This window comes from Chelon labrosus, assembly GCF_963514085.1.
Source record: "Chelon labrosus genome assembly, chromosome: 5".
NCBI lineage: Eukaryota > Metazoa > Chordata > Actinopteri > Mugiliformes > Mugilidae > Chelon > Chelon labrosus.
The window spans coordinates 4461404-4474543 of record NC_140341.1 but is presented as its reverse complement, the minus strand read 5'-3'; the positions used below and the strand labels follow the sequence as shown (position 1 = coordinate 4474543).

At 42.3% G+C, this 13140-nt stretch overlaps 2 protein-coding genes across 2 annotated transcripts; both read left to right on the top strand.

Annotated features, from left to right (window-relative positions):
- Nucleotides 1–5767: 5767 nt before the first annotated feature.
- On the top strand, nucleotides 5768–7081 carry LOC311488638 (trace amine-associated receptor 13c-like). Its single transcript, XM_084545454.1, has 2 exons — nucleotides 5768–5989; nucleotides 6227–7081. Exons 1-2 carry the CDS (start codon nucleotides 5814–5816, stop codon nucleotides 7035–7037), a joined length of 987 nt encoding a protein of 328 aa, XP_084401580.1. The 5' UTR covers nucleotides 5768–5813; the 3' UTR covers nucleotides 7038–7081.
- A 4052-nt stretch (nucleotides 7082–11133) lies between these two features.
- On the top strand, nucleotides 11134–12783 carry LOC311488631 (trace amine-associated receptor 13c-like). The gene is made up of 2 exons (XM_084545447.1): nucleotides 11134–11355; nucleotides 11575–12783. Exons 1-2 carry the CDS (start codon nucleotides 11180–11182, stop codon nucleotides 12386–12388), a joined length of 990 nt encoding a protein of 329 aa, XP_084401573.1. The 5' UTR covers nucleotides 11134–11179; the 3' UTR covers nucleotides 12389–12783.
- The last annotated feature ends 357 nt before the right edge of the window (nucleotides 12784–13140 follow it).

Below are 13140 nucleotides of genomic sequence, written 5' to 3'. Positions count from 1 at the left end.
CCTACTCACCACCTTGTATAGGGCACTAACATCAGCTTGCAGGGGACAACAATGGGGCTTGTGTCATGCTGAATATCGAACTGCTTGTTATATTTTGTTTTCGTTATGTGCCGTGTTTTGTGTATTTGATTTAATTGCATGTTTATTTATTTAACTGCATGTGTGTTTTGGATTCTTTTTAGTTATGCATGTTGTGGTTATTATTATTAGAGTTTTTTGGATTTGAGTTGTCACGGGCACGGATATGATTTTAAGCAGTGAATGCAACTCCTGACAGACAGCCACACCAGCCAATCAGCCGTTACAACTGGGCCGCAGAGGGATTGATAGGTAGGCCAGGTAGTTGGTTGTGGGTGTGCTTCCTCCCTGAGCAGACGCCGACTCGTGGGGAAAGGAGCGGTGGCCAACGACTCTGAGGCGATCAGAGACAGCAAGGACAGTGTTGGTGAGGCCTGAAGACGCAAAGCGGCAGAAGCAGGAGCTTCTGCCCAAAAGCTGTGAGTCCAGAACCAATACACTGTTAACTGTCGGCGGGGATAAGAGGAGCAACCATCGTGGCCATAGAGCAGACTGCTGGCTGTCTCTTCCGTTTTAGGCTTGCAGCGCCGCTGGGGGCAGTTCGGCGGAGGCAGAGGTCGGGAGAGACGAGCGCAGCACGGGGGCGGCGAGAGCTTCGGCAGTACCGGGTGGAGGACGACAGCGTGGCGGCTAATTAGCGTCCCGGCTAACCAGTGTGGCGGCTGACCGGGGTGGCGGCTAACTAACGTCCCGGCTAACCAGTTTGGCGGCTAACCAGTTTGGCTAACCGGCGCGAGTAGGACAAGGGCAAGAACTGGACACGGGGATCTTGGATTGTTTTAAGTATTCTTTTAATATAGTTCTTAGTTTCTCCTTTAATGAGGGGATCCTCTCTCATTTAAAAGACCGACACAATCTTAAACTATTTATTTCTTTTTTGGGTTTTATTCAAAAAAAGGCTTTTCTGTAATTTGTGTGTGGGTTATTGAGTACTGCTCACCATCGTAAAAAAGAACTCAAATTGGTTAATCTGGCGGTTCATGATTAACTGCTAACCGAAAGGAACCACCCTTTTCACATTTGCACACAGCAACGTCAGACCATACTAAAATAAGGGAGCCAGTTAGTCAATCCTGCAGTAAGAAATACTTATTAGGTACATACAAGGCCAAGACACCTACCTGCAAAACACCAAACACTGGGCCACCACAGACAACAGGACAGAAGCAGAGAGAGTGATCACGGGCCACAGGTGACCAATATAACCTGGTCTTACTTGAGGGAGCGGTCTAGGAGGAGTCAGGCCTGAGGCCACACCCACAAACAACAACAACAACAGCAGCTTTCCCACTACACTAGGTTACTATAATTCATAATTATCACATTGTCCACATAGCTTTCTAAAAATCCTCCAACTGATCCAAAATGCTGCAGTGATGAGAATTAGCATCATATTCTTCCAATATTAGCTCCTCCTCACTGGCTTCCAGAAAAAAGTCTTCCATACATACAAGGCTCTTTATAACCAAGTTCTATCTTATCTGGAATACCTCATAGTACCATATTGCCCCTGTAGAACACTTAAGTAGAGACTTAAACATAATTTATAGTCCCACATCACTTTGCAAGTGTAGGCATGACACAGCTCCAGGCCTTAACGGCTGTAATCTGACGTGCATCTCTCCAGAATTGTACCTTTTTAGCATTTAGCGACACATGAGTCTTTTTACACTAATTTGAAATATGTGTTTTAAATTTGGCCTTGATATTAACTTGAAACCCCAGAGGTGGACTTGCGTTGCAACACACAGATATGCAATAATGGCTCATTTTCCTGAATAAATAAATCTGCATATATAATGTTTCAGTTTCATTTGTTTGATTGGGTTAGAAAATGATGCATATTAAGAATTGACCATGTCTGAAGACACATCCTGTGGTCGAGGAAAAGATGTTAGTCTGTTTGAGAAGGGTCAAATCATTGGCATGCATCAAGCAGAGAAAACATCTAAGGAGATTGCAGAAACTACTAAAACTGGGTTAAGAACTGTCCAACGCATTATTAAAAACTGGAAGGATGGTGGGGAACCATCGTCTTTGAGTAAGAAATGTTGTCGCAAAAAACATCCTGATTGACCGTGATCGGTTTGGTGAAATCAAATCAAAGAAAAACAACAGTTGAACTCAGGGCTATGTTTAATAATTAAATTAAGAACATTTCCACACGTACAATGTGAAGGGAACTCAAGGGATTGGTACTGAACAGCTGTGTAGCCTTAAGAAAACCACTAATCAGTGAGGCTAACTGGAAATAAAGGCTTCAATTTGCTAGGGAGCATAAAGATTGGACTCTGGAGCAATGGAAGAAGGTCATGTGGTCTGATGAGTCCAGATTTACCCTGTTCCAGAGTGATGGGGGCATCAGGGTAAGAAGAGAGGCAGATGAAGTGATGCACCCATCATGCCTAGTGTCTACTGTACAAGCCTGTGGGGGCAGTGCTATGATCTGGGGTTTCTGCAGTTGCTCAGGTCTAGGTTCAGCAACATTATGTGTCCAAAGAATGAGGTCAGCTGATTACCTGAATATGTCAGGATTCATGGGGCTCAGATTGTGAAAGAGTGGTTCAGGGAGCATGAGACATCATTTTCACACATGGATTGGCCACCACAGAGTCCAGACCTTAACCCCATTGAGAATCTTTGGGATGTGATGGAGAAGGCTTTGAGCAGAGGTCAGACTCTCCCATCATCAATACAAGATCTTGGTGGAAAATGAATGCAACACTGGATGGAAATAAATCTGGTGACATTGGAGAAAGTTTTTGGCAGGTTGGTTGGGACATGGCCACAGAAAAGAAACATGCAGCTCCGTAAATCAGAAACATGCAGCTCCAGGCCATAGTTGTAGCACATGAATGCAAGGTGAGTGAGAAAGATGAAGAAGAGGATAGGCCTTCAGGGCATAATGTGTCCACCAGAGAGATAGGCCTACAGCAGGTTAAATATAGGATGGTCCAGGGTTTGCCTGTGCCAGCCGTAAATAGTAACCTTATGAAAAAACAAAGTTTAAAGCCTTCCTTTAAAAGTAGTGTTGTGTCATTCGCGAATGAGCGAGCTCTGAGAACCGATTCTTTCTAGTGAACGAGAAGAGTCGAAGCTTCAGCCTCCTGAGAATCCATGCAGGCAGGGTGGGAATTAGCGAAAACTGGACATCCAATGTTAAGACTTTGGCCTGTTTTTATTTGATTTGTTTGCTGTGGTTGAAGACTATAAGTAAAACTAAATGTAAAGCCATTTGGGAGCTGTTTGGGATCCATAAGAGGCGACTCTTTCAACAGACCCAAGCCAAAAGAGCCGAGTCTTTGAAAAGAGCTAGATTTCACATCACTAGTAGAGACCGTCTGCCTCCTGATCACATACTGGGAAATGGTACCACAGGAGTGGGGCCTGACTGAAGTCTGAATAACAGTTCATAATTCAGCTATCTTGACATGTCTTTCAACCAAAACCTGTCTCTTCCAGACCTTTGTGCTATCTCTCTGATCCCGCACCAATGACTACCTATCTTACACTCTCAACAACTATTACGACTGTTTTGTAATGATTTCTGTGAGATCAAATTGTCATGAATTTATGATTGGATGAATGGATGACTGAATGACTTAATGCATAATAACTGAACAATGATTTGACACAGTTTATCTGCTAACAAACTACCTTGGCAGTTTCAGTATACTAAGCTGAAGTGACCATTTTAACTGAAGACATTTTGACATGATTAATGTGTAATTGATGTTTTTCTGTCTCCTTCCAGGCAGCTCCATACACCCACTAACATCCTCCTCCTCTCTCTGGCTGTGTCAGACTTTCTCGTGGGCCTGGTGTTGATGCCGGTAGAAATCTTTAGAAAAACAGACTGCTGGAAATTTGGGGATGCCGTATGTGTTCTTTGTTATTTCCTGGCCACTGCCATTATCGGTGCATCAGTAGGGAACCTTCTTTAACCTATGCAACATTGTCAAAATTAAGAATATCCTGTCTCAAAGTAATGTTGATAGTTCAAGCATTTCTTACTCTTAGGCTAGGTTACTATAATTCATAATTATCACGTTGTCCACATAGCTTTCTAAAAATCCTCCAACTGATCCAAAATGCTGCAGTGATGAGAATTAGCATCACATTCTTCCAATATTAGCTCCTCCTCACTGGCTTCCAGAAAAATCCCCCATACATACAAGGCCCTTTATAACTAAGTTCCATTCTATCTGGAATACCTCATAGTACCATATAGCCCCAGTAGAACCCTTAAAGGGGAACTACTGTTTTTTAACAACCTGGACCTTATTTCTGCCATAAAATACGATCGTTTACTCACCCATATAACTTTGGTGTCATTTGGAGTCATTTGGATGACATTTAGATCCGCGTATATCCATATAATGAGAGTGACTGGGGCACCGAAATGCAGCCTGAACCTGCCGTGAACCTCGTTCATTTCACCAATATTTTGTTATGATAAGCTAGTGCTATTCCCCGTTGAGTCCGGAGTTACCTGTTATCTATTCGTGGACGTGCAGCGGTTTGTTGTTATTTGGCCAGCTCTTCCTCTCTCTGCCTCCGCATACTCCTTTCAACAAGCTCCTCATCCGTATACCCTCGTCCTTACTGTTTAAAACGGTAAGGACGTCCATCATAAACAAAATCATCGTCCACAACCTCAGAATCGGAAAAATATTCAGCCATGTTGCAAAAAACTAGCAGTAGCAAATTACAGGTAAACAAGCGGCGCTCAGAGATGACATCATCCATGTCAGAGGTCAGTAGGTCAATCTACAGACCCCGGATGATGATAACAGGTAATTCCTGACTCAACAGGGAATAGCACTAGCGTATCATAACAAAATATTGGTGAACTGAACGAGTGCTGTGGCAGATAATGCGTAATTTAGAGGCTGCGTTTCGGTGCCCCAGTCACTCCCACTATATGGAAATACACAGATCTAAATATCGTCCAAATGACACCAAATGACACCAAAGTTATATAGGTGAGTAAACTATCGTATTTCATGCCAGAAATAAGGTCCAGGTTGTAAAAAACAGTAGTTCCTCTTTAAGTAGAGGCTTAAACATAATTTATAGTCCCACATCACTTTGCAAGCACAGGCCCAACACAGCTCCAGGCCTTAACCACCGTAACTTGACGTCATCTCCCTAGAATTGTAACTAATGTTGCGGCAACGGAGTCCACAGTGGCTGTGATAAGTCTAAAATGCATTTCCTGCTTGATGCGTCTCAGTGGCCAGACAAGCACAGAAAGTTCTACCTTGTTCAGCGTCCTACGCACATCAGCACTTAGGTTTAAATGCTTTTGAAGGCTTAAACCCCAACAGCGTATTCTCTGAGTAGACCGGTTGTAGGAGTACACATGAGTCTTATTACACTGCTTTGCAACAAAAAGATATGTAACATTGGCTCATTTTCCTGAATAAACAAATGCACAAGTATAATGTTTCAGTTGTATTTGTTTGATTGGGTTAGAAAATGATGCACATTAAGTTAAGAACTGTTAACTGTAAGCTATGAACACTTGGTAGGTTGGTCGGGACATGACCACAGAAAAGAAACATGCAGCTCCGTAAATCAGAAATTTGCAGCTCCAGGCCAGAAACATTAAAGAAAGCTACTCACAATTCTACCGAGAATAAAACAGAGGAGGGGAGGGACGGTATAAGAAGATAAATCAGTGATACGACAGAGAGTTCTGGTCGGAGAGCTGCTGGTACTGCAGCTGTCTGATGATGGAGATCCAGGATGAAGTGGAGCTCTGTTTTCCACATCTCCTCAACACATCCTGCAGGAAGCCGACACTTGACTGGATTGAAGTTGGGCTCCTGAACATTCTGCTATCGTTCATCTCTGTGATCACTGTGGCTCTCAACCTGATGGTCATCATCTCAGTCTCCCACTTCAGGCAGAGATACCTTTCTCAACAACTATTACGACTGTTTTGTAATGATTTCTGTGAGATCAAATTGTCACAGATTTATAATTGGATGAATGGATGACTGAATGAATGAATTATTATGTAGATTGTTTGTGGTGTATTAGAACCATGGTGACCTCAGTTTCATAAGCTAGAGCGAACATTTTAACTGAAGACATTTTGACATGATTAATGTATAATTGATGTTTTTCTGTCTCCTTCCAGGCAGCTCCATACACCCACTAACATCCTCCTCCTCTCTATGGCTGTGTCAGACTTTCTCGTGGGCCTGGTGATGCCGGTAGAAATCTTTAGAAAAACAGCCTGCTGGATATTTGGGGATGTCATATGTGTTCTTTATTGTTTACTGGGATTAGTCATTGTCTCTGCTTCAGTAGGACATATAGTACTCATATCCGTTGACCGTTATGTAGCTATTTGTTATCCTCTGCATTACCCCACCAGAGTCACTGTGTCAATAGTCAGACTCAGTGTCTGTCTGTGTTGGCTCTGTTCAGCTTTGTACGGCAGTTTTTTTTTGAAGGATGTCCTGACTCATCCAGACAGAAGTAAATCCTGCTACGGAGAATGTGTGCTTGTCATTGACTATGTTACAGGAATTATTGATCTTGTTTTAGCCTTCACTGCTCCAGTTACGGTCATCATAATCCTTTACATGATGGTATTTGTGGTGGCTGTGTCTCAGGCTCATGCCATGCGCTCTCATGTTACAGCTGTCACCGTCCAGGCTTCATTGACTCTGACAAGAAAGAAATCTGAGTTGAAAGCAGCCAGGACTCTTGGTGTTCTTGTAGTTGTATATCTGGTATGTTACTGCCCTTACTACTGTTATGTTGTGTCTGAGGCTGTGCTCAGTACGACATCTGAATATTTTGTAAGCTTACTAGCTTATTTCAACTTTTGTTTGAACCCTGTGATCTATGCACTGTTTTATCCCTGGTTTAGAAACGCCATTAAACACATTGTCACTCTGCAGATACTGCAGCCTGGCTCCCGTGAGGCCAACATACTGTAGAGAGACTGTGACATGGCATTTTAATTTGAGCTCAAGACAAGAGACTAAACTAGTGTTTATATACCAGCTAATTAGAAACACAAGTGAAGACCAATGTGTTCTTATGCAACAGGTTTTTACATTCAGCATAACCGAGAGATGTGTAGATTGAACTGTACTGACACTTAAACACTTTTGTGTTTAATTCAATCCAGTTTAACGGTGCCACAACAAAATATTCTCCAAAATGACCATCCAGTTCAATTTACCACCTTTCTTAAGCTGTTTCAACATAAACTGAGCATTACAACAGTCATGGAGGCGGATACAATGATGAAATTTATATCAGAATGCCTTAATTTTGCTATTAAACCTAATAAACTATTAGTGTGTATTACTAGTGTAAAATATACAGTATAGAGTATTTACTGTATATGTATGGATATTTCCCTACTTGGCCCTGTGGGCTGTCTTCGCGCCTGAGCTGTAGGACTGCACACATTTGACCAGAGATCTCGGATGTTATTCATGGTATCACCTGGAGCCCTTAAGCTTCTTCTGCTTTTTCTGCTGTTTGTCCAACACTACTAATTATGTTCTGCTTAGTCACAACAGGTTTGTCTGTCTGTATCTGGAGTTCCCACAAGATAAATCCAAATGAATCAGACATGTTAGTCCATCTCTAACCACATTTTAAAGACATGAAGGCCTGGATGACTTCTAAACTAGAATGATGATTGTATTTGGTTCGAAAATCTTCAGACACACGCTAGTCATACATTTATTCTAAATTGTGTCACAATGACACCCACTACTACGGGGATTTCTTGCTGAACACATAAAACAAGGGGCCAGGCCTGCCTTCTTTAAACTATGCAACATTTTCAAAATTACGAATATCCTGTCTCAAAGTAATGTTGATAGTTCAAGCATTTCTTACTCTTAGGCTAGGTTACTATAATTCATAGTTATCAAGTTGTCCACATAGCTTTCTAAAAATCCTCCAACTGATCCAAAATGATGCAGTGATGAGAATTAGCATCATATTCTTTCAATATTAGCTCCTCCTCACTGGCTTCCAGAAAAATTCTCCATACATACTAGGGCTGTAACATGTATTTGTATTCGTCCCGCGGTGTCACGGTACGGGCGTCATGGTTCGGTTCACGCAGTCCGAATGAGTAGCCTATTAGCAAAAAAAAGAAAAAGTCGAATCCTCACTTCAATCCAGGTGACGTTAATGAGCATAAAAGCTGCCGGCAAATGCTATTAGCCTACAGAAGAAGAGAAACAGATGAAGAAGAAAAGTGATGGAGAGTCTAGAGTTGGAACAGCTGCCGGCTTCATTTAAATCACCAGAATGGGAACACTTTGGTTTCCCAGTGCAACATAACGACGATGGCGACGCAAGTGGTGGACCGGACAAAGACTGTCTGCCGATGATGTTTGGCGGAGGTGCGGTACGTCACTGTAAACCCATCAAACATGCTAACGCACATAAGATGACATCAGCTCGATATCTGTTAATGTTGCGAGGAAAAAAACATGGGTGCAATAAGTTAGTTTAGTTAGTTTCTTATAATGAAGTTACCAAAGTTGCCAGTTGCAATCTGACTACCTCTTTCTTTTCTTCTGTATGAACAAAATGAATGAATGGTATGAGAACCCTCTCCTCCTAATGCATTTGTTTTATTCTACTTTTTACTTTTATTTTTTAGCTTTATAACAGGAGGTGGTTTTTAGTTTCTTCAGTCTATTGGTGTCTGTTCAAAATAAATGACAAAAAGCTAGTTCTATACATGTGTGAGTTTTTGTTGCTCTTTTCCTGTTGTACCAAACCGTGACCCCGACACCGAGGTATGTACCGAACCTTGACTTGTGTGTACCGTTACACCCCTAATACATCCCCCATACATACAAGGCCCTTTATAACCAAGTTCCATTTTATGTGGAATACCTCATAGTACCATCTTGCCCCTGTAGAACACTTAAGTAGAGACTTAATCATCATTTATAGTCCCACTTCATTTTGCAAGCGCAGACACAACACAGCTCCCGGCCTTAACAGCCTTAATCTGATGTGCATCTCCCAAGAACTGGAGCCGACGTTGTGGCAACGGAGTCCACAGTGGCTGTGATGGGTCTAAAATGCATCTCCTTGTTGATGTGTCTCAGTGGCCAGACAAGCACAGAAAGGTTTACCTTGTTCAGCGTCCTACGCACATAAGCACATAGGTTTAAATGCTTTTGAAGGCTTAAACCCCAACAGCGTATTCTCCGTGTAGACAGGTCATAGGACTAGTGAAGTCAAGTCACTTTATATATATATAGCACATTGAAAAACATCAGAAATAGACCCAAAGTGCTTTCCAGTCAGGGCACATAAAAACATCTGCTGGCCGACTACGGCCAGATCTGCTGTTGTGGTCTGAGCCCAAGAAGGTAGTCTATTTCATAGAACTTACTGTCCCATGGGAAGACAGAGTTGAGGAGGTTAACGAGCGCAAGAGAGCTAAATATGCAGAGTTAGCAGCAGACGCAGAGCAGAATGGCTGGAGGGCTCATGTGCGGCCTGTAGAGGTGGGCTGCCGTGGATTTGTGGCAAAATCGGCTATTGCTCTTCTGAGCGAGCTGGGCATAGGTGGAAAAATACAGAGGAATGGGGTATGCAACATGTCCCGGGCAGCAGAGAGAGCAAGCGAGTGGCTGTGGGTACGGAGGAAGCATGCTAGCTGCTGATCTCGCCACAGGTAAGGCTGGCTGCGTAACTTTAGTATTTGCGATTCATGATAGATTTGTTTGTTTGGTCGTGGTTTAGTCCGCATCAACGTATCGAGTACGTTTGATTGCTACATAAAAGGGCTAGGCTAATTTATTGAAAGATTAGTTGCTGATCACTGAATGGTGAGAAAAGCAGGCTTGTGCAGTGGCTGTGTGGATGGGGGGTGACTCCAGGACACTGGAGTTCACTGTGAAGCCTTCTTGAGGTGCCGTGTTCCTAACTTACCGAAACATCGGTGAAGGGAGGTGCCCACTTGAAAACCCCAATGACATGCTGCATACTGCCGTTGAATGGGGCAGGTATCTGATGTCTTCATGTTGGTTGGAAGTGATATTTCGTTGTTTGTTTAGCTGAGCGGGCCATACAAGCCAGCAGCATTTGGTTGGCAGCATTTCATTTAGATTGTAGGTTTAATCGTCATATATCATGACTGTAGGATTGTTAGGGTTTCTCAGTTGGACAGGGCCTCTAAATGTGTTTTGCCTGAGATCTGGGCACAAGGAATTGTAACATCTAATCCTGTGTATTAACGAATGAATGTTACACGGATTTGAAACATTTCTGAAAATGTGTTTTAAATTTGGCCTTGAAATTAACTTGAAACCCCAGAGGTGGACTTGCGTTGCAACACACAGATATGTAACACTGGCTCCACTGGCCCATAAGAGCCGACTCTTCCAATGGACCCAAGCCAAAAGAGCTGACTCTTTGAAAAGAGCTAGGTTTCACATCACTATTAGAGAGACCGTATGCCTCCTGAACCCAGACTGGGAAATGGTACCACAGGAATGGGATGTGACTGAAAGTCTGAATAACAGTTCATAATTCAAGTATTTTCATGTCTTTGACCTAAAATCTGTCTCTTCCAGACCTTTGTGCTTCCTCTCTGGTCTCCCACCAATGACGACCTAGCTAACACCATTTAGAATATTTCTGATTTTATGACTGGTGACCTTTTTATGCCATGTTTTCCTTCCCACCTGTACAGGAGGTAAATTCCTCCATACATACAAGGCCCTTTACAACCAAGTTCCATCTTATGTGGAATACCTCATAATACCATATTGCCCCAGTAGAACATTAAAGTAGAGACATAAACATAATTTAGAATCCCACATCACTTTGCAAGAGCAGGCACGACACAGCTCCAGGTCTTAACCACCGTAACCTGACGTGCATCTGTCCCAGAATTGAAATAACGAATTAGGGGTGGAAAGTGGATCGGAGGTAAGTTAAAAAAACAATGGACAGAAACATTAAAGAAAGGTACTCGTAATTCTACTGAGAATAAAACAGAGGAGGGGAGGGACTGAATAACAAGATAAATCAGTGATACGACAGAGAGTTCTGGTCGGAGAGCTGCTGGTACTGCAGCTGTCTGATGATGGAGATCCAGGATGAAGTGGAGCTCTGTTTTCCACATCTCCTCAACACATCCTGCAGGAAGCCGACACTTCACTGGTTTGAAGTTGGGCTCCTGAACATTCTGCTATCGTCCATCTCTGTGATCACTGTGGCTCTCAACCTGCTGGTCATCATCTCAGTCTCCCACTTCAGGTAGAGATTCACTCCTCAATAAATATTACGGTTTTGTAATAATTTCTGTCAGATCAAATTATCATGAATTTATGATGGGATGAATGGATGACTGCCTTAATTAACTGTTATGTAGACTGCTGGTGGTGTGTTACAACCATGGCAGATTCAATTTCTTAAGCTAGAGTGAACATTTTGACTTGATTGATGTGTAATTGATGTTTTTCTGTCTCCTTCCAGGCAGCTCCATACACCCACTAACATCCTCCTCCTCTCTCTGGCTGTGTCAGACTTTCTCATGGGTCTGCTGTTGATGCCATTAGAAATCATTAGAAAAACAGACTGCTGGAAATTTGGGGATGCCGTATGTGTTCTTTACTTTTCCCTGGCTTCGATCACCATCTGTGTCTCAATAGGGAACTTGGTACTCATATCAGCTGACCGTTATGTGGCTATTTGTTATCCTCTGCATTACCCCACCAGAGTCACTGTGTCAAGAGTCAGACTCAGTGTCTGTCTGTGTTGGCTGTGTTGTGCTTTGTACGGCAGTTTTTATGTGAATGATGCCCTGACTCAGCCAGAGAGAATTAAATCCTGCTACGGAGAATGTGTGCTTTTCATTGACTATGTTACAGGAATAATTGATCTTGTTTTAGCCTTCACTGCTCCAGTTACAGTCATCATAATCCTTTATATGATGATATTTGTGGTGGCTGTGTCTCAGGCTCGTGCCATGCGCTCTCATGTTATAGCTGTCACAGTCCAGGCGTCGTTGGCTCTAAGAAGAAAGAAATCTGAGTTGAAAGCAGCCAGGACTCTTGGTGTTCTTGTAGTTGTATATCTGGTATGTTACTGCCCTTACTACTGTTATGTTGTGTCTGAGGCTGTGCTCAGTACTACATTCGAATATTTTGTAATCTTACTGGCTTATTTCAACTTTTGTTTGAACCCTGTGATCTATGCACTTTTTTACCCCTGGTTCAGAAACGCCATTAAACACATTGTCACTCTGCAGATACTGCAGCCTGGCTCCCGTGAGGCCAACATACTGTAGAGAGACTGTGACATGGCATTTTAATTTGAGCTCAAGACAAGAGACTAAAATAGTGTTTGTATACCAGCTAATTAGAAACACAAGTGAAGACCAATGTGTTCTTATGCAACAGGTTTTTACATTCAGCATTTGTTTCATATAACTGAGAGATGTGTAGATTGAACTGTACTGACACATAAACACTTTTGTGTTTAATTCAATCCAGTCTAACGATGCCACAAAATACATTCTCCAAAATGACCATCCAGTTCAATTTATCACCTTTCTTAAGCTGTTTCAACATAAACTGGAAATTTAACAGTGAAGGACATTTATATTAAAATACATTAATTTCACAATTGTACCTAATAAACTGTTGAGTGTATATAAACACAAAATATACTGTATAGAGTATTTACTGTATATGTATGGATACTTCCCTACTCGGCCCTGTGGGCTGTCTTCGCGCCTTAGCTGTTACGAGGACTGCACACATTTGACCAGAGATCTCGGATGTTATTCATGGTATCACCTGGATCCAAATCCAAATGAATCAGACATGTTAGTCTACCTCTAACCACATCTTAAAAACGAGACTGGATCGCTTGTGACTTTTACTTCTAAACTAAAATTAAATTGAAATGATTCTAAAATATTCAGCAAGACACTAGTCATACATTTCTTCTGAACTGTATCATGTTGACACCCAGTACTATAGGGATTTCTTGTTGACCACATAACACAAGGGACCAGGTCTGCCTTCTTAAACCTAT